The sequence below is a fragment of the Panthera pardus genome, unplaced genomic scaffold (genome assembly GCF_024362965.1).
Source record: "Panthera pardus isolate Hobbes unplaced genomic scaffold, ASM2436296v1 HiC_scaffold_2, whole genome shotgun sequence".
In the NCBI taxonomy this organism is placed as follows: Eukaryota; Metazoa; Chordata; class Mammalia; order Carnivora; family Felidae; genus Panthera; species Panthera pardus.
In genome coordinates, this window is record NW_026526765.1 from 80,190,524 (window position 1) to 80,216,340 (window position 25,817).

General features: G+C 38.3%; 1 protein-coding gene and 1 non-coding gene across 4 annotated transcripts in view; one reads left to right on the top strand and one right to left on the bottom strand.

Annotated features, from left to right (window-relative positions):
* The first annotated feature begins 7,670 nt into the window (after positions 1–7,670).
* Positions 7,671–7,777, top strand: LOC128778421 (U6 spliceosomal RNA). The gene has a single exon (XR_008424011.1). It is a non-coding gene; the product is annotated as a U6 spliceosomal RNA (small nuclear RNA).
* A 14,041-nt stretch (positions 7,778–21,818) lies between these two features.
* The window catches only part of LNPEP (leucyl and cystinyl aminopeptidase), an 88,513-nt gene continuing 84,514 nt past the window's right edge, over positions 21,819–25,817 (bottom strand). For all 3 annotated transcript variants that reach the window (XM_053907188.1, XM_053907189.1, XM_019428864.2), the window contains 3 exons: positions 25,395–25,535; positions 24,663–24,744; positions 21,819–23,784 (listed from right to left, as the gene is read on the bottom strand). In XM_053907188.1, the coding sequence (XP_053763163.1) occupies positions 23,653–23,784; positions 24,663–24,744; positions 25,395–25,535 (355 nt within the window). In that variant the 3' untranslated portion in view covers positions 21,819–23,652. The remainder of the gene's footprint in view (positions 23,785–24,662; positions 24,745–25,394; positions 25,536–25,817) is intronic.

Genomic DNA, 25,817 nt, shown 5'->3' on the forward strand with positions numbered 1-25,817 from the left:
AACTACTGACCACAAAAACAAAGAGCCTTTGAAAAAAATATAGTCTCTCATAGTTAACTAGAATACAGGTATTACTTCTAATGTGCTAATGTGTGCTCAATCACATGCATGATTCCTAAGAAATTTATCCCTCACTAAAATCAAATGCAATATCATGAAAATACCTATTTAGACAAGCTGATTGTGAGCTTGGGCTTATAAAGATTAAGATGGCTGTAACATCAGTAAAACAAATGCAAAATATGTATAGGTATATATGCACATTTTTCTAAAAAGAAATTTCAAGTGAATCTGTGACCCAAAAGACATTAGTAACTGCTGGTTTAGATATAAATCTGCTGATTTAGAGTACTCAAGGATTCCCCAGGAGCCATTGTTTCTTCAATTTTTACCACCCCATTAATTCCCATATTTGAAAAAATTATCATGATCTGTACATGTCTTTTGAATCGCTCCCTGGATTTTTAAAAGTAGTTAAAAGCATATAAAAAGCAGAAGTTTGTACCAAGAGACACAGTCAGGAAGACGTTGGCGATTCCAATCTCCTGTGGGTTTCTCTTGAAACTGTTTATTTTTCTTGTTGCCAAGCAACTCTGCTTGCATTTGTAAAACTTATCTGAAGCTTAGAGCTCCTTCCTCAGAGGTTAGAATTATGGGATTTGTAGTTACCAGTTTCTTAGCAATCGAATAGATCCAGCTTTTCTAACTGTACTCATAAATTATTTTGCATCTGTTGCTGTAACACATTGCCACAAATTTTAGTGGCTTAAACATACAAAACTATTGTCTTACAGTTCTGTAGGCCAGAAGTTTGATTTGGTTTCACCAGCTAAAATCAAAGCATTGGTAAGGCTGAATTCCTTTCTTTAGGCTCTAGGTAAGATTCATGTCCTTGTTTGTTGTTGTTGTTGTTGTTGTTGTTGTTGTTGTTGTTGTTTGTTAGTTTTGTTTTTCCCCCCAGCTTCTAGAGTCAACCCACAGCCCACACTCCTTGGCTGGTGGCTCTCTTCTTCCATCTTCCAATGCAGCAAAAACAAGTGGAGTCCTGTTCACATTGCATCTTTCTGATCTGTCCCCTTTTCCACTGTTTAATGTTTTCTTATTTATTTTTGAAAGAGTGCAAGCAGGGGAGTGACAGAGAGAGGGGGACAGAGGATATGAAGCAGGCTCTGCACTGACATCGGTGAGCCCCAAGCCCAATGTAGTGCTTGACCTCACAAACTATGAGGTCATGACCTGAGTCAAAGTCAGGAGCCGAACTGACTGAGCCACCAGGTGCCATACCTTTTCCACTTTTAAGGACCTTTGTGACTCCATCGGGCGCAACTAGATAACACAGGATAGTCTCCCAATTTTAACGTTGGCTATTGACAACCTTAATGCTATCTGCAAATTTAATTCTCCTCTGCCATATAAGGTAACAAATACAAAGTTTCCTAAGATTAGGACATGGACTTCTCTGGGGGAACCATTTTTTGCCTGCAACATTGTACTTCTAAACTTCAAACAGAAATAGAACTGAATCCAAAATGTATCTGTAAAAAATGGAAACGAGGCAAACTGTTTCCTTTCTTTGCAAAAACATCTGTGCTTAAATGGTTCTGGAGCCTTTGTCAGACACAGAGTGTTGAGCAGTGTGCTTTTCACTGAGGTGCGGTGCAGTTCTCCAACTACAGGTCCTATCTCATTAGCAAGGTGTGAAAACAATTTAGGGGTTGTGACTAAGATTTTAAAAAATCAAAGAAGACCAAAGTAGGGAATATTGAACATAATGAAGGTAAATAATGATTTGTGAAACATCCATTACAGCTAAACATACACATATCTGTATTGGGTTACAATGTAAAATGTATTTTAAAAAATCTAAATTACACGAATTAGTTTATTTCATATCCTCTCATTGGTCAGCAGAAGCTCTATCTCTTGTTTTATTTCTCTTAATTCCCCATCCTCCACTTTCACTTACCTCCTTGTTCCCCCACAGGTAAACATTATAATGTTTTTTGTTATATATATATTTGTTATATGTGTATATATATATATATATATATATATATATATATATAATATATAAAAACATAAACATAAATGTTTTTGTTATATATATTATATATAATATATATTATATATATTATATATAAAAACATAAATGTTTTTGTTATATATATATTATATATAATATATATATAATATATGTATATACATTATACATTATATATATGTATATAATATATATACATATATTATATATATATTATCTATACTCTGGTCCATTCCTTTTAATTGCTACAGAATAACCCATAGTGATATCTGCTATATTTACTATATGTCTTTCTCTGGGTAGAAGTAAAAAACATTTCAAAGTCACTGGTCTAGCATGAAAATCCAGGACTTACTGGAGAACTTTTAGAACAACCCTGGAAGTTTTCTTCATCCAAGGCACATGTCCAAAATCTCCACTTAGCTTTCCTGTTGGCAGCCATTAAGATCTATGGGTGTCACTGTTCTCAAACTTGGTCTTGCAGGAAGACACCGGTTGGCATATACCATAAACAGGGGAGTGTACACATTGATGCAAAGTTGCAGAATTTTTAGGCTGAAACACCCTTTTCTTGCCCTCTTCCCTGTCCCCTCCATCATTTTAGCAGACAAGTATTTTAAGGATACTTTGCTTGCAAGGAATAGAGACCTACTGAACATAAAATGGAGTTTATTGAAAGGGTTTTGGATATCTTGGAAAATCCAAAAGTGGGAAGTAAACCCAGACCTCAAGGCCATCTCTGGCCATACCAAATTGCCTAAAACAGGGTGAATGTTCAATAAACTTTGGTCCAATAAATGGATGAATAGGTAAGTAGAGGAAGGAACTGGAAAATCATCAGGAATCAAGGCAGCAGTTCTCACTGATTTCACTGACTGACCCTGTACGTCTACATCTCTGCTTTCATATCTCTGCTTCCCTTGTCTATTTCTGCACAAGTGTGTATACGTGCTCTACAATGGTGCCCTTCTAGGGTGACAAACTGCCCTAGAAACAGTTTGCCTGAAAAGACAAACTGTTTGCCTGAAACTGGCATATACTAAAATACAGATGTAGCTTCTACTGTGCTAATTTGTGCTTTATCACATGAATGTTTTCTAAGAAATTTATCCCTCACTAAAATCAAAAACAGTACCATGAAAATACCTGTGTTAAAACCAGGGAAGTGTTAAAACCATAGAAGTCTCAGGAAAACCAGAAGGAATTGGTCACTCTACCATTGCAGCAGAGTATGCCTTAAAAATCAGCTTCATAAATCCAGCCAGTCACTGTGAATTAATGAATTGAGTCCCTCCAAGCCCCAATGTTGTGAAGTTTGGAGAACTTGACTGGATCTACCCAAATTGTGATTTGTTTCCTCTATGCCACATGTTCATTCCTAATCCAATCAACCTTGACTGAGCTACAGTGAAAGGGGTAGAGAGGTACATAACTCAACCATAAGCTTAAGTACCAAGTTCTCTAAGAAAGGCTGTTGAAGCAATGTTGGGCATTTGTAGTTCACAGATATGACGTAGCACATCATTCAGATTCCCAGCACTAGCTGTCCAGGATCAGAAGAGTGAAAGAAAGAAGACAATAGTTGAATTGTTGGGCCTTCTCAATGAGATTTCTCTCCTCCCACGTTTTGCTTAGTATCATGTTTCCAAGCTTTATCCATGTTGTAGCATGTATCATTACTTCGTTTTTACAGGTCAATATTACTCTTTGAATGAATATACTGCTTTCCTTAGTAACCTATGCATTAATTAGTGGACATTTGGGTTGTTTCTGCTTGTTAGCTACTATGAATAATGTTGCTATGAACATCCACATATGCATCTACAAATTTTTGTATAAACATTGTTTTGAATTCTGGGGCATCTGAAAGTGAAATTGCTGGGTCTTACAGTAACTCTATGTTTAACCCTTTGAGGAAAAGCTAAACTGACCTCTATATTTTACATTCCCACCAGTCATGTATGAGAGTTCCAATTTTTCTATATCCTCACCAACACTTATTATTTTCCATATTTTAGAGTATAACTCTCCTCATAAGTGTGAAGTGAATATGAAAGAGTTTTGATTTGCATTTTTTGGTAATTAATGATGTTGAGTATCTTTTCATGTGCTTGCTGACTATGTATCTCCTTTGGAGAAATGTCTATTCAGAATTTTTCTCCGTCTTTTAAATTTATTATTTTTTTAAGTTTATTTATTTATCTTGAGAGAGAATGTGTGTGTGAGCAGGACAGAGGGAGAGACAGAGAGAGAGAGAGAGAGAGAGAGAGAGAGAGAGAATCCCAAGCAGGCTCTGTGCTGTTAGCATGGAGCCCCATGAGGGGCTAGAACCCACAAACCATGAGATCATGCCCTGAGACCAAACCAAGAGTCAGACAACCAACTGAGCCACCCAGGCACCCCCCTTTACACACTTTTTAAGTGGGTTGTCTTTTTATTGTTAAATTATATGAATTCTTTGTATATTCTGGATACCAAGCTCTTATCAGATATATGATTTGAAAATATTTTGTGCCATTCTTTGGTGTATCTATTTTCTTGATAGTGTCCTTTGGTGCACAAAAGTTTTAAATTCTGATCAACTCAGATTTATTTTCCCTTTTGTTGCCTGTGCTTCTGGTGTCATATCTTAAAAGCCATTACCTAATTCAAGGTCATGAAGATTTACAGCTGTTTTTCTTCGAAGAGTTTAATACATTTAGTCCTTACATTTAGATCCATTTTAATTAATTGTTGATTTTTGTATATGGTATGAGGTAGTGGTTCAAATTCATTCTTTTACATATGGATTTCTAGTGGTCCCAGCACTATCTGTTGAAGAGATTATTTTTCCCCATTGAATTGTCTTGGTGCCCTTGTCAAAAACCAACTCACCATAAGTATATAGGTTTATTTCTGGACTCTCAATTCTATCCCATTGATCTATATGTCTGTCCTTATGCCTGTACCACACTGTCTTAACTCTTGTCACCTTGTAGAAGGTTTTGAAATTGTGTTGTATGAGTCCTCGAACTTTTTTTTTCCTTTCAAGATTGTTTTGGCTATTCTGGGTTCCTTGAGTTTTCATGGAATTTTGGGATCTGGTCATCAGCTCCTACAAAGAAGGCAGCTGGGATTCTGATATAAATTGTGCTGAATCTCTAAATAAGTTTGAAGAGTATTGACATCACTTGAAAAAAAAATTTTAATATTTATTCATTTTTAAGAGACAGAGAGAGAGACAGAGCATGAGTTGGGGAGGAGAAGAGAGAGAGGGAGACACAGAATCCTAAGCACGCTCCAGGCTCCAGGCTCCAAGCTGTCAGCACAGAACCCAGCACAGAGTCTGACTTGGGGCTCGAAGTCACGAACTATCAGATCATGACCTGAGTCAAAGTCAGATGCTTAACCAACTAAGCCACCCAGGTGCCCTGAAGACTATTGACACCTTAACAATTTTAAGTGTTTCAGTGATCCCACGAACATGGGATCTTTCTATTTATTAAGGTCTACTTTAATTTCTTTTAGCAATGTTTTATAGTTTTAAGTGTACAAATCTTGAACTTTTTTGGTTAAATCTATCCCTGAGTCTTTTAACGTTTGGATGCCATTGTATATGAAACTCGTGTCTTAATTTCATTTTTGGCTTATTCATTGTTATTGTTTAGAAACACAACTGACTTTTGTACATTGATCTTGTCTTCTGTAACCTTTATGTTCATTTCTTGGCTCTAATACATTTTTTTTGGTACTTTAGCATTTTCTATGTATAAGATCATTTCATATACAAATAGAGATAGTTTTAGTTACTCCTTTTTAATATGGATGCCTTTTATTATTGTTTTGTTTGTTTTGTTTTATTTTGTTTTTGCCTAATTTCCCCAGCTAGAACCTGCAGTATGATATTGCACAGAAGTAGTGAGAGTAGATATCATTGTCTTGTTCTTGATTGTAGGAGAAAATCTTTCAGTCTTTTACCACTAAATGTGTTATTCATTGATGCCCTTTAGCAGTTCAGGAAGTTCTCCTTTCATCTTACTTTATTGTTTTATCATGAAAGTGTGTTGGTTTTTGTCAAGTGTTTCTTTCTGCATCTGGTGAGATGGTCATGTGGTTTTTATTTTCTATTATGTGTTATTGATATGATGTATCACATTAATTTTTGGACGTCAAACCAACCTTGTGTTCCTGGAATAAATTCCACTCGGTCATAATGGATAATACTTTATATATATTGTTGGATTCAGTTTGTGTATTTAGTTGATTTGTGCATCTCTATTTATAAAGGATATTGATTTGTATTTTTCTTTTCTTGTGATATCTTCTGCTTCTACTATTTTGCTAGGGCCAGAAATTATTTCTTATCCAGAGTAGGAAAGGAGAGAAGAGTTATATGCAAGGATTTGGGGAACTGAGTAGCACCATCCACTTGAGATGTTATAAGATTTGATCGACCTGTCTCTCTCCACCCCATCCCCAGCCACTGGCTGGCCTGCATAAAGCAAGGGAGAGTCTACCCTGCCCCAGGAATGCTTCTTACTCTCCTAGGAGAGTCTGCACAAGTGGACTACTAGAGTGTATGGAGCATCAATAAGCTTAGGATTCTAAATCATGAAGCACCTGCCTCAAAACATCATGACCTTGAACAAACCCTTGTGAAGAGTGGAGCTACAAAAGGTTACACAGGAGTTACACAGGTCATGTTTGCCAGACTGCCTTCTCCAATAGAAGTCCAATGCCCAATACCTTCAAATACCCATCCTTCTTACTAGTCTTGTCTAAATGTATCTTCTGTTTTTCTACCAACTATTTGCAGAGCTGGTCTGGTAGGGAGTGAGAGAGGATATTTTCCCAGAGCAGCTGTAGGCTGAGGACCCTGAGCTGAAGTTCTCTTCTGTATACTCAGTATGATGTCCTTTGGAGCCACATTTAATGGCAAACAGTACATCAGCCTCAGTACGGATTGAGCAGGCTGATGGGCTAACCCAGGACAACCATCAGCAAGGCAACCAAGGAATACCTCTGAGGACCACACTCTTCTTGCCTAACCCACAAGAACCTTTATTTCACAGATCCTAGAGAAGACTCCTTGCCTGCAGAGACCTGGCAGCACTTTCCCACCTGTGGGAGGGGGTAGCCTCCACCCAAGTCCATGCACTGCCTCCTCTCAGATGGAATCTGGCTGTCCTGGGAAAGCACCACCTACCAGGGCTCCTGCTGGAGCAAGTCCTACTCAGGACAGCCCAACTCATTTCTTGGCTACTGGAGATTTGTGGGCTACATAAATCAGATAACAGCTTTGGCCACCTTGAAGGCAGGTAGGAAATCCTTAGAGCTAGCTAAGCATCTCTTTCAAACAGAGAAAAGCATTTCCATTTTTGGCCAGTCCTCATGAAACATTTTTTCTTTCATGTCCTCTCACAGGAGCACATTTTCCAGGATTTGTTATGATTGACTCAAATTTCCCTAGTGTCTGTACAACTCAGATTCCTTCCACATGGGCTGCATGGATTCTAAGCCATCTCAGAGCAAACAAGTCTTCTTACCTGCTTTTGTTCATTCCTGGTGAGCACTGGGCAAGGACAGAAGCCACCAGAGTTTTTCACCCACTTACTGCTGGCACTGCATCACAAGTTCTAAGACTTCTGCCATGCTCGCTTGGGCAGCACAGACACTAAAACTGGAACGATACAGAAAAGATTAGCATGGCCCCTCAGCAAAGATAACACACAAACTTGTGAAGCATTCCGTATTTTGTGCAGTTCCTCAGTGAATCGCCACCCTTTGTGGATTAGCACAAAAAACAAGGTTTGGAAAGGTCACTTGGGAGGTCTGTTCCGAATTGAATTAAGCATTCCCTCTAGCAGCTGAGGACCCAGCACACCTGTCAGCTTCTCCTGGACTTCACCGAATCTTCTGTCCTCGGAGGTGAGAGCTCACCTCAGTGGTCCCCCTGGCATCTCCACGGCCACCCATCACATTACTGTTATTAACTAGGTAATCCTGGTAGCTGCATCCGAAAGCTTGTTCTCATTGGTTAAATAAATAAATAAATAAATAAATAAATAAAAGACCTCTGCAGACTGTTCTTAATTTAAGGTAAGGACCTCAGAGAGGTCAAAGATCAGAACTGCCGCTAGAATTCCTGAGGCTATATGACACTGACAGAAATACAGGGGGCGCGGTGCCTGTCATCTGAAGCCAAGCAGACAATCAGCGCGTCTCCTGTGTGGCGTGTTTAATTAATCATACTCTGTGACTTCACCTGTAAGTTTTCAACGTGCAGGCAGCTACAAGCCCTCTCCCTTTTATTGAACTGTGGTGTAATCGAGACTCCCTGATTTAGAAGTCTATCTTGAAACACTCTCCTTGTTCTCGCCTGGCTACCCTGAGCAACTCAGACAAGGAAGCATTCTCACAACGTAGGCTGAGGTGAGCCAAGCTCATTTATTGCTAATTAGAACTTAAGGGAAACCTGGAGTGAAACTGAAACAGGCAATTAACTTCCAGCCTCTTGTCATTCACTTGGAACACCCTCAGGAATGAATACCTGTGTGGTTCCTCAGTGCGAATCAAGTGTCTTTGGTTCCCAATCAGTGACATGAGGCGGGACGTGTGGGCACTCATGCAGCATCTGGGGAGAGGTCTCCGTTTTTCACATTGCACCACACACCCACAGGAGTGGAGGGGGAATTCTGGCTGGGGAGCCAGTGTCCCCACCCCCATCCCCACCCCCTTCCACTCCAGGCGCTTGCTGTTTCTGAGGTGGCTGCAGAACTACCTACATCGTAGCTTAAAACCTCCCAGGGGACGCCCTTCACTTCTGTTCCTCATGAACCCAACTGCCCTCAACTATTTACCACCCACCACGCAGCCAGTGTTTATAAAGTCCAGGTGGCATTCTCCCAGCTGCAGCCAGCTGCTCACATTAGAGTCAGGCATCATGTACCCACCTAGCACAAGGCCTGGTGTATAGTGGATGATTACAAATATTTATTGAGTGAATGGGCCATAAAAAACATTTGAGAAACATGGCCTGGCTTCCTTCTTCTACCGGTTCAACTTATGGCTGCTTTCTCTCACCCAAAGTCAGGACGTGCTCAGATATTATAAGCCAATTTTCATATTAGCTTAGAAAAACAGGAAGAAATTGGTTGCCAGTCAAAAGAGAGAGATAAAGTTTCTTTTTATGAGAACAATGTGCTTGTTTGAAATAAAGAGTTGATAAGCTGCTTTGAGTAAGGGATAAGATTCCAAGGAGTATGTCCAAATAGCAAAAAGCCGTCTGTATGGGTGCACTAAATCAAGGGACCAGCTGCTAACTGCAGGCCATTAGTTTCCTTGAGCTCCTGACGCACTTGGCCATGTGCATCTGGGTGAGGCGGCCAAAGTGCAATGCCACGGAGGAGAGACATTTCAAGTTCAAGGAGATGTCTAGGAGTAAGAGTGAGCAGTCAGCAAGGTGCACGTGTGTGTATCTGTGTGGCTGTGTGCATGCATGTTTTGGATGATTACAGGAAGTGAAAAGATCCCACAGAAACAACAGGGTAAAGGAGAGGCTCTGGAGAAGAGAAGTATCAAGTGATGATGAAGCTGTTTGTTGTGGCATGTGAGAGATTCTCCCCTATAGAATCCTAGGGAAAATCTGCATTGTTCAGTAATGCTTTGGCTATAGTGAGTTTGTGGGAAGGAATCTTAAAGAGGTATTAGGTTCTAAGCCCAGGTTTGCTCAAGGCAGAAAAGAGACCATGGGCATGGATGCAGGGCAGAGGAAGGTCAACTGACATCCAGGTTATTTCCCCCTACCCAATTCCCAGTAAAGACTAAATATGTCAAGTGGATGGTTTTAAAACTGTGTTTTAATATTGTCTCTTCCCACGACTGTAAACTTCCTTAAGTTCCTGACCTTCTGGCAACAGGGAGTCTGTAGAAACATAAGAAAGACAGCAGTCAGCACCCACAGTCAAGGATTCTACAGCCCACTCAAGGACAAAAGGCCCATCTCAGGCTGACTTCAAACTACTTTAGGAAAATGGTTCATCCTCATCTTCTACCTGTAGTTGGTGAAGCTATCAACCATTACAGCACTTGGCACCTCACCACTGTTTTAACCACCCCTTCCTCTTCCCTGATATTTCCCTTGGCGGGGAGAGAAGTCTTTCTGAACCTCCCTGACATTAGCATCTTCCACCCGAGAGAGGTTACTTTCTTGTACCCACTTAGTTCAAACAGACAAAAAAGGGCATATGATAATATACCATATATCTACTCTTTCGAAATCATGGTAGATTGTTCACATTATTGAGTTTAAAGTTAAAATATTAGGATAGTTTTAGCTCCACACTCTATGTTAAAATGAAACACCTCTTTCAACAGTAAATTCTAATATTCTTATTTCCAAGGAAATAGTATCCTGTAGGCATTTGCACATCCTTTGTCTCAAAGGTGACACAAACTTTTTCTAATACAAACACATATACAAATTTAACATATAATGTTATATTTGGGGGTCATAGCTAAGGCAGAGCTTCTGAGTTCCTTTACATTATCAGTAAAATTAGGGAATTAGACTGTATCATATGGAAAGTTCTTTCTAGCACTAAGAGAGATCTTAACACATTTGGCCAATTTCTCTGCCATGCCCAAAGTTGTACACAATATTTTCTAGGTAGAATGGACACTCGTACATGCTTGATTGTTTTGCATACTGAAGGCAAATAAATTATTGAAAGGAAAAAAAGGAGTATTTACGAGCATATACGAAGTACCAGATCTATTTCCTGTATACCTGTACCTGATGTTATTACTGCAAAATAGGTGTCATTACCACCACTGCATTAGGCAATAATCAAGATTTTATTTCATACTTATTTATAATTAACCAAATTCAGTGAAATCTATATAACTTCATGCTTTTTCTAATGTACTACAATAACTCTCAAATTAAATCTGCATATTTAAGGCTTAAATTTACAAAGAGGATTAGACTGAAAGTATTTCCCTAATTTCCTAACTGGCAAGTTATATAACCATATTCAATTAAAAAACTCATTCCCATCTGTAACTGATGGTGTTAACATCCATACACCCCAGAAAACAGCAGGCAGTTTTAACAATGGCAGTGGTATTTACCATGTCACTGTTATATTTACAGGCATTTTACTAGGTAATTCATAGATATTTTATTTATTTATTTTTTTAAGTTTATTTATTTATTTATTTTGAGAGAGAGAAATCACAAGCAAGGAAGGGGGGGGGGGAGAGAGAGAGAGAGAGAGAGAGAGAGAATCTCTCAGCACGGAGCGTGACACAGGGCTCGAACTCCAGAACTGTAAGGTCGTGACCTGAGCCGAAACCAAGAGTTGGACGCTTAACCCACTGAGCCACAGAGACACCCTATAGATATTTTATTTAATGCTAACAACCTCACAAGGTAGGCAGTATCTCTGTTTTATTAATGGAGACAACTGAGGCTAATAGGAATTAAGAGACAAGTGGAAAATCACTGTACCAGGAACCAGTTCCAGTCCTGATTGATGCCAGTCTATGTTCCACAGCATTTCAAATATTTAAATTTCTAGAAATCATTGCCTTTTGCTACCATGTAAAAATACTAACATTCCAAGCATTTGGTCAAGTTAAAAATCACAAAAGGCTAGGAGGCAAAGTAAATGAAGATATACTCAGCCATAAATACCAGGGCAGCCAATGTACAATCCTGATGAAGCAACCAAGGATCACATGGGCTATGTTCACATAGATGAGCAGCATGAGAAAACATGGAACAAAAGGGCTTCTTGTTTCCCACACTTGGCTTCTATACAAATGGCATGTGAATAAGCAACACGCCGAGTCCCCTTTATAAATAAGCCTTTCCTAAGGTGACATGGCTTCTTGTCTGTCCCTGACTTCTTTGAATCTATTGCCTCCTGGTGTGGCCTGCTCAACAGTTCAACTATGGCAACGTCATCTACTTTCACCACTCTATTTGGTTATTTTACTATGTTACATTACATTCTTCCTTCAAAAAAAATGAGCGGCATAGTAAGAATAAAAGTTTTTAGATGTATAAGCAAAAGTCCTGATTATAATTCAGCTCAGCCAACAATAGAAATCACAATCACATAATCGATTGGATGGCCATCCATAAGAAAATGAAGTACATAGTAAAAATGAAGAACAAGCAGAAAGCATTGGAAACATATCACTAATTATTGACTATAGAAGGTAGGCTGTGATGATGATTTTAAAGTATGTTTTTGCTCTCTGGTAATAACACTCCTGTATAGCATGTAAGTCAATTGTTCAACTCACAAGTTTTAGGAAGCACTAGATGCTTGAGTGTGTGTGTGTATGTGTGTGTGTGTGTGTGTGTGTGTGTGTGTGTGTGTGTGTTGCAGGAGGTGTGTAGGGCTTTATGGTATGAATTGAAGGAAAGCAAAAAGAAAATATAACCAAATCAAACTCTCCTGTGCATGGATTCTAAAAATGATTTTGAAAAATAAAGTTTTTTTTTTTAATGTGTATTTATTTTTGAGAGAGAAAGAGAGTGACTGGGCGAGGGGCAGAGAGAGAGGGAGACAGAGAATCCGAAGCAGTCTCCAGGCTCTGAGTTCTTAGCACAGAGCCCAACACAGGACCCAATTCCACAAACAGCAAGATCATGATCTAAACCAAAGTCAGATGCTCAACCGACTGAGCCACTCAGTCGCCCCTCTTCTCTACATTTATAATGGGTTTTAGTTCAACTGTTTACTGCAGATATCCATGAATAAAAAAGTACAAAAAATGTAACCAGAAGATTTGATCAAAATCAAAATTCCTAAGAACATTACCCCAGTACATTACTATTACCTATTGAAGTTTAGTTGACAACACAATACTACATTAGTTTCTGGTGTACAACATAGTGATTGAACCGCTCCATACATATGCTCACAAGTTTAGCTACCACCTGTCACCCTACAACATTATTACAATACCATTTACTGTATTCTTTATGCTATATCGCTCATCCCCATGACTTATTCATTCTGTAACTGAAAACCTGTACTTCCCACTCCTCTTCACCCATTTTGCCCATGCCCCTACCTCTCTCCCCTCTGGCAACCACCAGCCAGTTTGTTCTCTGTGTTTATGGGTGTGTTTTTGCTTTGTTTTCTAGACTCCACCTATAAGCAAAATCACATGGTATTTCTCAGTCTTATTTCACTTAGCACAATAACCTCTAGGTTATTGTGTTACAAATGGCAAGATCTCATTCTTTTTTTATGGCTGAACAACGTTCATACCACAGCTTTATCCATTCATCTATCAAGGGGATACTTTGGTTCCTTCCATGTCTTGGCTGTTGCAAATAATGCTGCAATAGAGATAGGGATGTGTATATCTTTTCAAATTAGTGTTTTCATTGTCTTTGGATAAATATCCAGTAGTGGAATTGCTGGATCATACGGTAATTCTATTTTTCATTTTGTGAGGAACCTCCATACTGTTTTCCATAGTGGCTGTATTAATTTACATCCCCAACAGTGCATGAGGGTTCCTTTTTCTCCACATCCTTGTCAACGCTTGGTATTTCCTGTTTTTTTTGATATTAGCCATTCTGACAGGTGTAAGGTGATATCTCATTGTGGTTTTTATTTGCATTTCTCTGATGATGAGTGACGTTGATCATCTTTTCATGTATCTGTTGGCTAGCTATCGGGTCTTCTTTAGAAAAACGTCTATTCAGGTCTCCTGCCCATTTTAATCAGATTATTTGGTTTTCTAGGGTAGAGTTGTAGAAGTTATTCATATATTTTGGATATTAACCTCTAAACAGATCACTTGCAAATATCTTCTCCATTCAGTGGGTTGCCTTCACTTTGTTGATTCTCCAATATATTAATGATCACCATAGGAGATTGTAAGAAGGTATGGCTTCAAGGTTTCTTTGTGTCCCCAGAAACAGGTTTTTGGGTAAAGGGATTAAGAGACACTGTATTTGCTCTAAAATGCCCAACTTTAAGCCCTAACAATTACTGGAAGAGAATATTGGTTCTAGTTCTCATATCTGGAAGCCTAAGAAATTCTCAATTCTCAAGATTACTCATGGGGTTAGAACAGAGAAACTCCTTTTGTAGACATGACCAGGAACATAACTATCGCAGTGTCCCTTGATAACAGCTGTGCACTCCCACTCCAATTACATGTGAATCAAAGCAAGGGGTGTCCTCTGATAACATTTAGTGTCCTTTCACCTTCAGATAGTAAGTGTTCCTTGGTTTCACTGGCATAAGTAGTTACATGTCTCATTCTGATTTAGGTACTGAATTATTACTGTATCAACTGGTACTGGGTGTTTATAGGAAGCAATTCAGTCTAAAAAGTAAATAATTGCCCTACAGTTCATATAACTATTACTGAGCCCCCTCCTCCATGCATCCACTGAAACTTTTAATCCCCACCCCACCCCATCACAGGAGAAATTTGGCAATGTCTTAAGACATTTTTCGTTGTCACACTGGGGGTGGGGGAAGTTCCATTAGCCCATATTTGCTACTTGCATTAGAGGCCAAGGATGCTGCTAGTCATCACAGAATGCACGGGAGAGCCCCAGATATCAAACAGTGTGAGCCTGAGAAACCTTGAGTTACAGGCAGTAGAGATACTGGGGTACTAGTGGGGTAAAAAACAAATAATGCAATACAGTGAATACAGTCATTACCCTTGTAGAGTATATAATCTGAGAAGATGTACCACTTTATATATACAATTTATTTATCCAAATAGTCCACACAGTATTTATATTTAAATACTTTATTTTCATTTCACAAAAAAGAAAAAGCAACAGTGTTTGCAATTACACATGCCTTTCAGTCAGTGCTGGTCATATGCAAAACAAGTTATCAGAAGTATAAAGAAAAATAAGCCTTTTCCCTTTACAAGTGACACAACACAATTTGCATATATATTATATTACACATACTGTTTTCAAAATTTTCCACAAAAGACAGGTTATGATACAAATTTAGAATTCCACCCACAAGCTCAGATTCAAAGAAGTGAAGATCCGTATAGGTGTCTAAATACAAAAACGTAATAGTTTTACAAGTTTCCAAATAATTACTTTTCAAAGTGTTTGAAAGAGACTACTACTCTTCATAGCAACGTGGAACACTTGGGTTTAATCAAGACGGCTAGGAGACTAAGTTCGTCTCAGCGTGAGTTTGCTCATTAATGCAAATGCTCCAATTATGCTGTAATTCTCATTTCATATATATATATATATATATATATATATATATATATATACACACACACACACACACACACACACACACACATACACAAGTGTATTATTGTACTGATGGTTTATACAGCGCAACTTCTGGAGCATTTCATTCAGCTAATCCATGACCTTTACTTCTTTGAAGTATTTCAAATTAAGAACTGCTCAGAGATATCACTAATGACTACCATGACTAATTTCAAAAAGGTGTCCCTTTCTCTCTTATTTATGATCATAATTACATGTGTCATGAACAAACTTTTGTTTTTTCTACAGCAGCAGGTATAAATAAGCAAAGTACAGGCTAATATTTCAACACTAGGACCTGAGAGTTTGATATGGTAAATGACATCTCTTCGCAAATGTTCTAGGAGTCCTATCTAGCAACGTTTCTAAAAAATATATATAATAGAACAAAATAATATAGCAAACCTTCAGCATTAGAAACAAAGATTGCTCAGAAGCTTGAAGGAAAAAAAACAAGGAGGAAAGAAAGAGAGGTAGGGAGGGAGTGAGGGATTTTACACATGCATTTTCTTTGATACAGACAAATGTGGAGTCCTAACATTTACCATGTGGTGGATGAAGAGTCAATATGATTCAAGAAAGCGAACACACACATCTGGATATATGAAATGCATGCAAAAACATAGAGCTGATGAGGCAACACCGGCTTACATGTTTAAGTGTACTTGAGTATAACATCTAATACTGGAGGAGGAGGAGGGGGAGGGGGAGGGGGAGGAGGAGGGGGAGGGGGAGGGGGAGGGGGAGGAGGAGGAGGGGGAGGGGGAGGGGGAGGGGGAGGGGGAGGGGGAGGGGGAGGGGGAGGGGGAGGGGGAGGGGGGAGGGGGAGGGGGAGGGGGAGGGGGAGGGGGGAGGGGGAGGGGGAGGGGGAGGGGGAGGGGGAGGGGGAGGGGGAGGAGGAGGAGGAGGAGGAGGAGGAGGAGGAGAAGAAGAAGAAGAAGGAGAAGAAGAAGAAGAAGAAGAAGAAGAAGAAGAAGAAGAAGAATGGTCCAGCTAATGGAGAATGGAAGGGAGAGATGCAGCCACACAGAAGAGCTCTGGGTAAGAAAGGACCAACTTGCCCTCCCATAGATGGGTGTTGAAAGACAGGAGGGCTAGCCCCCCAATTCTTAAGGGAATGATTTTTGGGCCCATGTTGTTATTCACTAGAACCATGGCAATAACTCAAAAAGTTCATTCCAAAAGTCAAAATAATTTTTATTGGCTACACGAGAATATGCTATCTATAGAACTGCAAGAGACTTCTGTAGATAAATCAGAATTCCAGCCCCCAAAAGAAACTACTCTCAAGGGTCTTCAAATGAGTTCTAGGCAGCACTTTTACTGGCTTACCAGTTACTAAAAGATTAATCAGCAATGAACGTTAAACACACTTTTTACTTAGTATGATCCTCTTGCCTTTCTGGAATTTCCACAGTACAGGTCCCGTCTCACCCTTTCCTTCAGTTTGAATCAATGTAAGAAATGCTGACCCTGATTAGCTTTCACAACTCAACAATGTCCAAGTGTCTGCTCCCATCTTATTTGCTGTACATTTGTTAGCCATTAGTTACACCACCCCAAAGCCTCTCAAGTCACAGGACAGGGATCTGGTGGGACTTTATTTTTGTTAGATCCATGCACAGCCCTGCAAGGGACTAAGTATTAACAAAAAATAATGAAAAAAAAAAGAGGGAAGCAGATTAGATATGCGCATAAATATATTTATACTTTTAAAGGCATATTTCCTAGAGAATAAAACAAAATAAGCACAGAACAACAACTATACTAGCCACTGATAAATGAGGAAATATGTGGGGAAGGAAGAAGTGAACTGTCAATTTATGAAACTCAATTTCCTTTAGGTCCCTACATAGATAGCCATGCGAAGAACTAAATACAAAATGAAAGGAAATATATTCATATGTATTAAGAATATTCCCCTACCAAAAATAGAAACCCCTCCCAAAAAAAAAAAAAAAGCCAAGTAAATAAACAATACACAACTATTCTACTCACTATTGCCAACACAGGCAATAAGGGAAAGGGGAGAAGGGGAGATTTGTCATACACTGATCCTCGATTTTCATTCAGTACCTATACATCCATGCTAAGAGTAGGTACAAAATCAATTAATACGAAAACATTTATATACATTTTTTAAAAGTTTGTACGCTATCCTTATCCTTTCCCCACTACCCACCCAAATTATCTCTCCCCCTAAAAAAAAACACCCCAAATTATAAAACTGTTGCCAATGCAGGCAGTGAGGGAAGGGAAGCAGAGGAGATTTATCATACGTATGGACCTCCGTGTTTCATTATGTACTTACAAGTCCCAGCAAAGGACTGGTTACTAAGTGAAATAACACACAAAATGTAGCAAACATTTATATACATTAAAAAATTCACTCACACACACACACACACACACACACACACACACACACACACAGACTTCCCCCACCCCCCACCCCTCCAAAAAAAGAAACGAAACATCTATTCTTCTACCACTGCCCACCAGGCAATGAGGGAAGGGGAGTAGGGGAGATTGTTCATAGAATCAATCGCAACTTTCATGAAGTACCTAAATAGTCATGAGAAGCACTAGATTCAAAACGAAATGAACACCAAAAAGAGGCAGAAACATTTATATACATTTAAAAAAACCACCTATCTTATCTAATAAGCCCATTCCCCATTAATAACCTCTAAAACAAAAAACAGAAACCAAGTCCTACAATTGTGCACAGGCTATAAGGGAAGGGAGAAAAGGTTTATCATGTCTCCGGATCTGGGCCTCTGCACTACATTTGAGATCTACAAATCCAAACAAACAAACAAACCAACAAACAAACCTGGTTGAAGTAAAACAGCAAGCCACAAAAACAAAAAAGCAAACAAAAAACATGCAGCAGACATTTATATACATTTTTAAAACCGTAAACCCAGAAATCCCCCACCACCCTGCCAAAAAAAAAACCCATCTAAACAACTACACCACTAGTCATTGCCCAGATAGGCAACAAGGGAAGGGGCCAAGAGGAGATTTTCTTCATAGAATGAACCTTAATTTTCATCATGTACCTAAATATCCATGGAGACCTAGGTACAAAATGAAGTAACAGAAAAAAGGAACAAAAACATTCATATACATTGAAAAGAGTATATATCCCCACCCTCTCAAGGGAGGGAGCGGTAGAGTAAAAAATTAATCTAAAACTACTCTAAACTATTGCCCACAGAGGCAATAAGGAAAGGGGACAAGAGGAGATTTTCATACAACCGGACCTCCACGTCTCATTAGGTACCCACACGTCCAAGTAAGGGACGCGGTACAAAATGGAATAACACAATATAGTAACAAACACTGTATATACAGTTTTCAAAAGTATATATTCTGCCCTTTGTCCCTTCCCACACACCAAAACTTCAAAAAAACCGAACTACTTTAAAATTATTGCGTATGTAGATAAAAAGGGAAAGGGAGAAGAGGAGATTGCTATCCATCTAGAACTCCACGGTTCATTAGGAACCTACGGGTCCAAGTGAAGGACTGGGTACCCAGTGAAATACTGTAATAAGGAAGTAAAAATGTGTGTGTGTGTGCACACACACACAGATATATATATACATGTATATATATATTTAAAAGTATTTACCCCCGAGCCCACAAAAGAACCCCTGAAACTAATTAACTACTCTACTAGCCATTGCCCATGCAGGCAATAAGGGAAGGGGAGAAGAGGAGATTGTTATACATCCGGACCTCCATGGTTCATTGGGTACCTTCCAGTGTGGGCACCCAATGAAATAATACAACTTGGTAGTAAAAACAGGTATATACAACATGTACACATCCCTGTCCCCACCCCCACCCTCCCCCCAAACCCCACTCCAACAACTATTCTACTAGCTATTGCCCACATGGGCAATAAGGGAAGGGTACAAGAGGAGATTGTCATACATCCGGACCTCCACATCTCATTAGGTACTTTAATGTCCTCTGAGAAGGGCAAAGTACGAAATGAATTAAGTAATACAAAGTAGTAGCAAACTTATTTATATACATTAAGTACATACCCTACTTCCCATCCCCCCTCAAAAACAAAACAAAACAAAACAAAGTATTAACTACTGCCCAAGGAGGCAATAAGGAAAAGAGAAAAGAGGAAATCTGTCATACTCTGAACTTCAATTTTCATTAAGTATATATGCATACATGCAAAGGGACATATAAAAATGAAATGTAAAAAAGTAGCATAACATATACACACACACACACACACACACACACCTGAAAGAACGATATACAAGCCCGAGCCCCCAAGACTAGATCAAGACAAGAGCACCCACAGCTACTCTATTAGCTACTGTCCATGCAGGCAATATGGAGAGGGGTAAGTGGGACATGTGTCCTACTTCTGGACCTCCACAGTTCATTAGATATTTACATATCCATGGGAAAGATGAATTAAGTGCAAAATGAAATGACACCCACAAGATAGCAGCAAAAACATCTTGTACACATTTTTAAAAAGAACATACTCTGCTCTCCCCTCAATATCACCATCAACTTCCAAAAAAGAAACATCACATAACTACTCTGTACCTATTGCCCACACAGGCAATTATGGGCAGGTGGAAGAGATTTTTCACAGGACAGAATTTCACTATCAGAAAAAGTTTACAAAGTGAAAGAAAATAAAAACATATCAAAACCACATATGCACATTAAAAAAAAAAGTATATACCCCCAAAAAGCCACTCAAAGAAATCAATCAACTATTTTATTAGCTATTGAACATGTAGGCAATAAGGAAAGGGAGAAGAGGAAACTTATCATACTTTTGGACTGCCACTTTTAATTTAGTACTTACTAATGCAGAGAATGAAGTGCAAAATAAAAGAATGCAAAAAAAAAAAAAGACAAAGAACCCAAAAAATAAAAAACAAAACAGTACAAATGGGAGTGTCAGAGGGGGGAGAGAAGAAGCTCTTTACAAAAGAGTTAATTCCAATAAAAACGAAATGACAAAGGCAAAGGGGAGAAAAAGAGTTGCATCTTATGTATGAAATTCAGATTTGCAGAGAATTTGAAATTCTTGTTTTGCAGACTCAGCTGAGAAAATGCTGTCCTCGGTGATGGTATGTGTCCTGAGCTGCACAATCCCATGAAACAAATCGGGGTTACGTGAATTCAGCAGTCCAACTGCAGATTATGGGTCCAGGTGCTTTAGTTTGCATAGACTCTTAAAATACAACTCAGTAACAGACTACCAATAATCCAACAAACTCAGCAAGTAACTTTCATTCTTTATTTTGCTATGCTCAGAAGGGACTCTGCTCTGTACCCAGTGAGACTGATGCAGCACAATATCCTCTATGTACCCAGAACTCTGCTGACAGCTCTTGTTCAATGAAATGAAAACATGAATGGCAAAGAGTATTAACATTTAAGTGGAAGCTGTGCTGGTAAGAAGTTCACAAATAACAGCAACACTTAACTTAAAGAGATCTCTATGTAAAACAAGAAGATGCAGGAAGGCACAAGCCTGGGGTGGAAGCTGACCCCACCTGTAGTTTAATGTATCCAATCTCTTGCTATTAAGGGAACAAACTAGACTCCTTGGATTGCTATTTCCAGATCTCCAAAGCATACGTTTTTCTTCTACAATTCCAGATTTCCAATTTTACCTTTCCTAATAACCTAGTATGATGTGCCCCTTCCATTACATTCATGTAGATCGTCTCTCTGCAATGAACATAATACTTGAAAACCAGCACTTAACTGTCATGGACCTATGTGCTTACATAAACAAGCGTGCTGTGACTGCTGTGCGTCCATCTATTTGAGCTCTACAAGATGCAGGGGCAAAGATAAGGTTTGGGGTAATATAATCTTCAAAAGCTAGTTATACTTACTATGTAACATGTTCTACTGGTTACTTAACCTTATATTCCTGACTTAGAGATAGTTTTTAGAAGTGCCATACAGAGATGGGTTAGCTTAACATTACAAATTATGGAATCCTGTGGGAAAATGTGAGGGGAGGGCTGCTAAAACTACAAACAACTGAGGTGAGGCCTATAAATAACACTACAACCAGTATAGATCCAGTATCATGGGAATGAACAGCTTTTGAATACAAAGATAGCAATGGATTACAAATTACCTCTTTTTTAGCTCATGTTTTGATAAGTATTTAAACATCACCCTCTTCCTTCACACACACACACACACACACACACACACACACACATACACTCAGGAAAGATGCTATAATTCGGTACAGGATTTGCCATATGCAGAGTTAACATACATTACAGTAGCCATGTAAAGATGGGCAGGTAAAACTGAAAAGTCTTAACTGATTTTGAGAAGTAGCAAAATTTAAATTCTGTATCAAAGTGGAATTTAGTAATATAACATATGGTAAAAAACCAGCAACCAAAAAACCCCTCAAAGTTTAGTATGTTTCCCCACTCTAAAAATATAAAAACACACCAACTTCCCATATCAACTAAACTATCATTCATTTCCGGAAGCACAAGACAAATAAAAACCTACGATCACCCCAGTTTCAATAAGACATCTTTAGAGGATTCTGTGATTCTCAGGATATAAGATTTTGTATTCTAAACCAGAGGTAAATGTTTAGAAAAGACTAAATTGGGGGAAAACACACTAGGACTAAAGAAAGCTAGCTTTTAGCTTGCTAGCATTTTAAATCTTGTTATATAAAAATATTTTCATAAAGTAAAATATAATTTTATACACAATCCCACATATTTTTTGCTTTATACCTGCTAAAATAAAAAAAAAAGGTGTCCTTTCCCATTGATTCTGTGGAGTGTTTTAAGTGCTTGAAAATGGGTATCCACTCTTTTTACGTACATACAAGATGTTTTCAAACAAAATATAAAGTACTCAAAAATTATTAGGAAGAAAGTCTTTCCCGTAAGAATCAAAGAAACTCCACAATCTAAGTATGAAGTCTGCATAGCTCAAAAAATTCAAGTACAGTATTTCTCCTTTGCAAGGAGTGAAAATACCACACAGCTGTGGACATCTTCCCTTTTCTTTCTTTCTTTTCTCAGCCGTTCCTTTTAATCAGTTAGTTTGGCCATGATAAAGACAAAACAAAACAAAACCACTGATTTTTCAACTAAAAAAAGGTACTGTTTTTGACAGTAGAAAAAATTCAAAGCCCACCATATTAAATCTGAATCAAATTACTCCTATCCCACATTCTCTTTATTCCTTTAAGGTACTATGGTGAACTTCAAATAAAAATGCTCAATTTCTCAAAGGCCCTATTTTAAAATATGCTTCTACTATGCTTCTAATATACCCTACCATATAACATGAAAATCTACATGAGTATGATTCACAGAGAAAGTGTCTATGATCAGGTAATGTCAAAGGTAACTTAAACAAATTATTTTTAGTAATAGTGATAAAGTCAGGATAAAAGACACCAGTAGTAACAAAATGCTTGCCATGTATGTAGACATACTTATTTATAACATAAGGTATATCTATGGCAGGGAGTGGTAAAGGTGTACAGATTTGGAGAATTCATAAATAAAATAATTATAATTAAAGCTAACTCAGTTTGAAACATTTTCCTAAAAGATGAAAAAATAATTATTAAATATTTGGAAATTTTAATCTTTTGCCCTTATTACTTAGTTTTTCAATACAACAAAAATTTAAAAATTCTGTAGCACCTGGCTGTTCTGCAGAAAAAAAAATATAAGTTATAGATCTTATTTAAACTTTTTTTCAGAAAATAAAGAGTTAATCAATACCTCAAATCAAAGTAGGTCTGCACACCTGAGATCAGTTTTCTAACAGTTGTATGATTCATCGACTTCATTACCATAGTATTTGAAGCCAAGTGTTGTACCACATTCAAGTAACATCTATCAATAAGAAGCAACAAATGGCTGACAAACCAGCAGCCTGCAAAGATGATGGCTCCCATGGTAGATCTTTGCTTGTTTCACCATGTCAGTATTTTCCGGATACTGAGAAACAGAACAGAAGGCCAAAACAGATTTTTCCCCCCTATTTCTTTATCTTCAAAGTAGAAAAATTACTTACTGTTTTTGTAGATGTTGGTGCATGTAGGCGAATATAATTGTATAATAAATAACTACATACTTTCCAAAGACAATTCGAAAAAGACAGATGAAAAGTACAGACGGGCCCTGAGCTAACTAGAACTCCTAAGAGTGCAAACAACTTGGCAGCGGTTCTGGCTTCACCTTGGCTTTTTGCAAAAGCAGCGGAGCCCAAGTTAACAAGCTCTCTGAATGGGCGACAAGATGAGGTGCAGGTGTGCATGCTACAGCCACCACGTCAGAGTTTTAAGGTTCTTCTCCATCCATCGGATATTCAACTGAATGACTTCCAAGGCCTCCTGGACACAACGAAGCCGAAAGGTTGCCTCTGACTGATTTTCAAAGAACGCCTGGACCTGTAAGTTGCATGCAGAAGTATTTCAAAAGAAGAAAAGAAGAGTAAATAGTAAATCAGAGGTAACTCTGAATATCCTTTTCAAATAAGCTTTAACTTAGTCATGGCTATACTGATGTCTTGAAAGGAGTAGAAACAAAAAGTACTTTAATATTCAAAGTATTTACACCAAGTTTCTGATCAAGTATGGTGAAATCTGAAGTAATGTTAGAAATGAATTCCTCTTACTCCCACAAGGATGAATTTTTCCAATTCAAAATAGGAAAAAAAAAAAAAGCCAAGTAATAGTAAATGAAGTAGTCTAAAGTTGGAATTAATGTCCAGTTTTACCCTTGTAATGAAATTTTTTAAAACAATTTTATTACCACTTAAAAAGAAACTTTGTATATGCTGGTTAATTAAAAAAAATTATTTGTGGGGTGCCTGAGTAGCTCAGTCAGTTAAGCGTCTAACTCTTGGTTTCGGCTCAGGTCATGACCTCATGGTTGGTGAGACTGAGCCCTGCTTCCGGCTGGGCGCTGACAATATGGAGCCTGCTTGGTATTCTCTCTCTCCTCTCTCTGCTCCTCCCTTGCTCGTGTACTCTCTCTTTCTCTCAAAATAAATAAAAAAACTTTATAAAAATTATAAACAATTATTTGTATCAGGAAGAGAAGGGAATATTGTTGAGAATGGAATCCAAATTCTTTCTCATCAGAATTTTTCCTCATTGTTGAATATTCACCTTTTGAAAGTAATCCCAATGCAGAATCACTAGCACTGACCACAGTAGACAGAGAGGAGGGGCAGGAATTGGCATGAGAAGGTACCACGTAACTTAAACCAAGTAGCCTAAGAGGAAAGGATTACCCGGTCTCCCTAACATTTTATACAACCAACCTCAGACAAATGTGCCTTTGTTGAAAACAGGTGTGTTGACCCGGCAACAATACTTTGTATGGTATAGGACCCCAGATGAAACCTGAAGAAACACAAATACAAGAGCAAAAAGAGAGAAAAAAAAAATGAGGCAGCTGTTGGGAAACAAAGTTCTTGAGTGCAAAGGAAATACTTTACTATAAATTACACAGGCCAAAGGCAAAGTGAAATCCTGCTCCAGGGTAATGAAGCTCAGTGTATTAGGAGTAATCCTACATACACTCACTGTCAGTAGGACGAAAAGCTGGGCAGAAAAAGGCAGGAGTTAAGGATACCCAGATAAATTATTAATCCATTTAATCTATTATTACTTTAAAAGAAATTAAATGCTCCATGTGCTACTGAGGTGGGTGTGAATTCTTAACTGATTCTTTGGCAATGAAGTGGTACTTTTCAAAACACATAACCCAAGAGCTATTCTCAAATAGTCCGTGGCCATGTGAAGCTAAGTGACTAAGTGTCAAGCCTGGTTGGGCTTAATTAGCATTCGAATGGAGCACCACCGTTAATGCCTCACATTATGGAATGACATTTACAAGGGTGGAAATTTCTGGGTGCTTCAGTTCAACTGTCAGTGAAGCATTTTTCCTCTCACAGCAAATCTTAAATCTTGTGAATCAATACAACACTGAGAACATTTTTAAATGCAGAACTGGAGAATACTAAAAATTAGTAGTTATCTGAGACACTTACTTCTGCACAAGCTTATTCCAGTTCTCTTTGACAAAATCCCATGCCAGCAAGTGCCCAGGAAAATGTCGGCCAGCTGTTCTAATGATAAATGACAGCTTCTGCGTTCGGATGATATCTCCACTGAGGCTCTTTTTCATTAACCTGGAGAGCAAAGCAGATTCGGTTTCCAAAATAATTATTCATCATGAAGTGATCACTGAACTTAAAATTAGTACCATTCTCCTAATGAAGGTTCTGAAGCAGTTTAAAGGATGTAAGTTTTGGGTCAGTCTAAGGTTGATCAATAGACTGAAAATTTGTCATTTTTTTTAAATAAAGGGAGAACTCACCAATGAGATAAGGACTTAAATATACTGTCACATAATAATAAACAGTTCTTGATGTAGTAAGCTCATTTATGAAATAAATTCAAATAGAATTTAT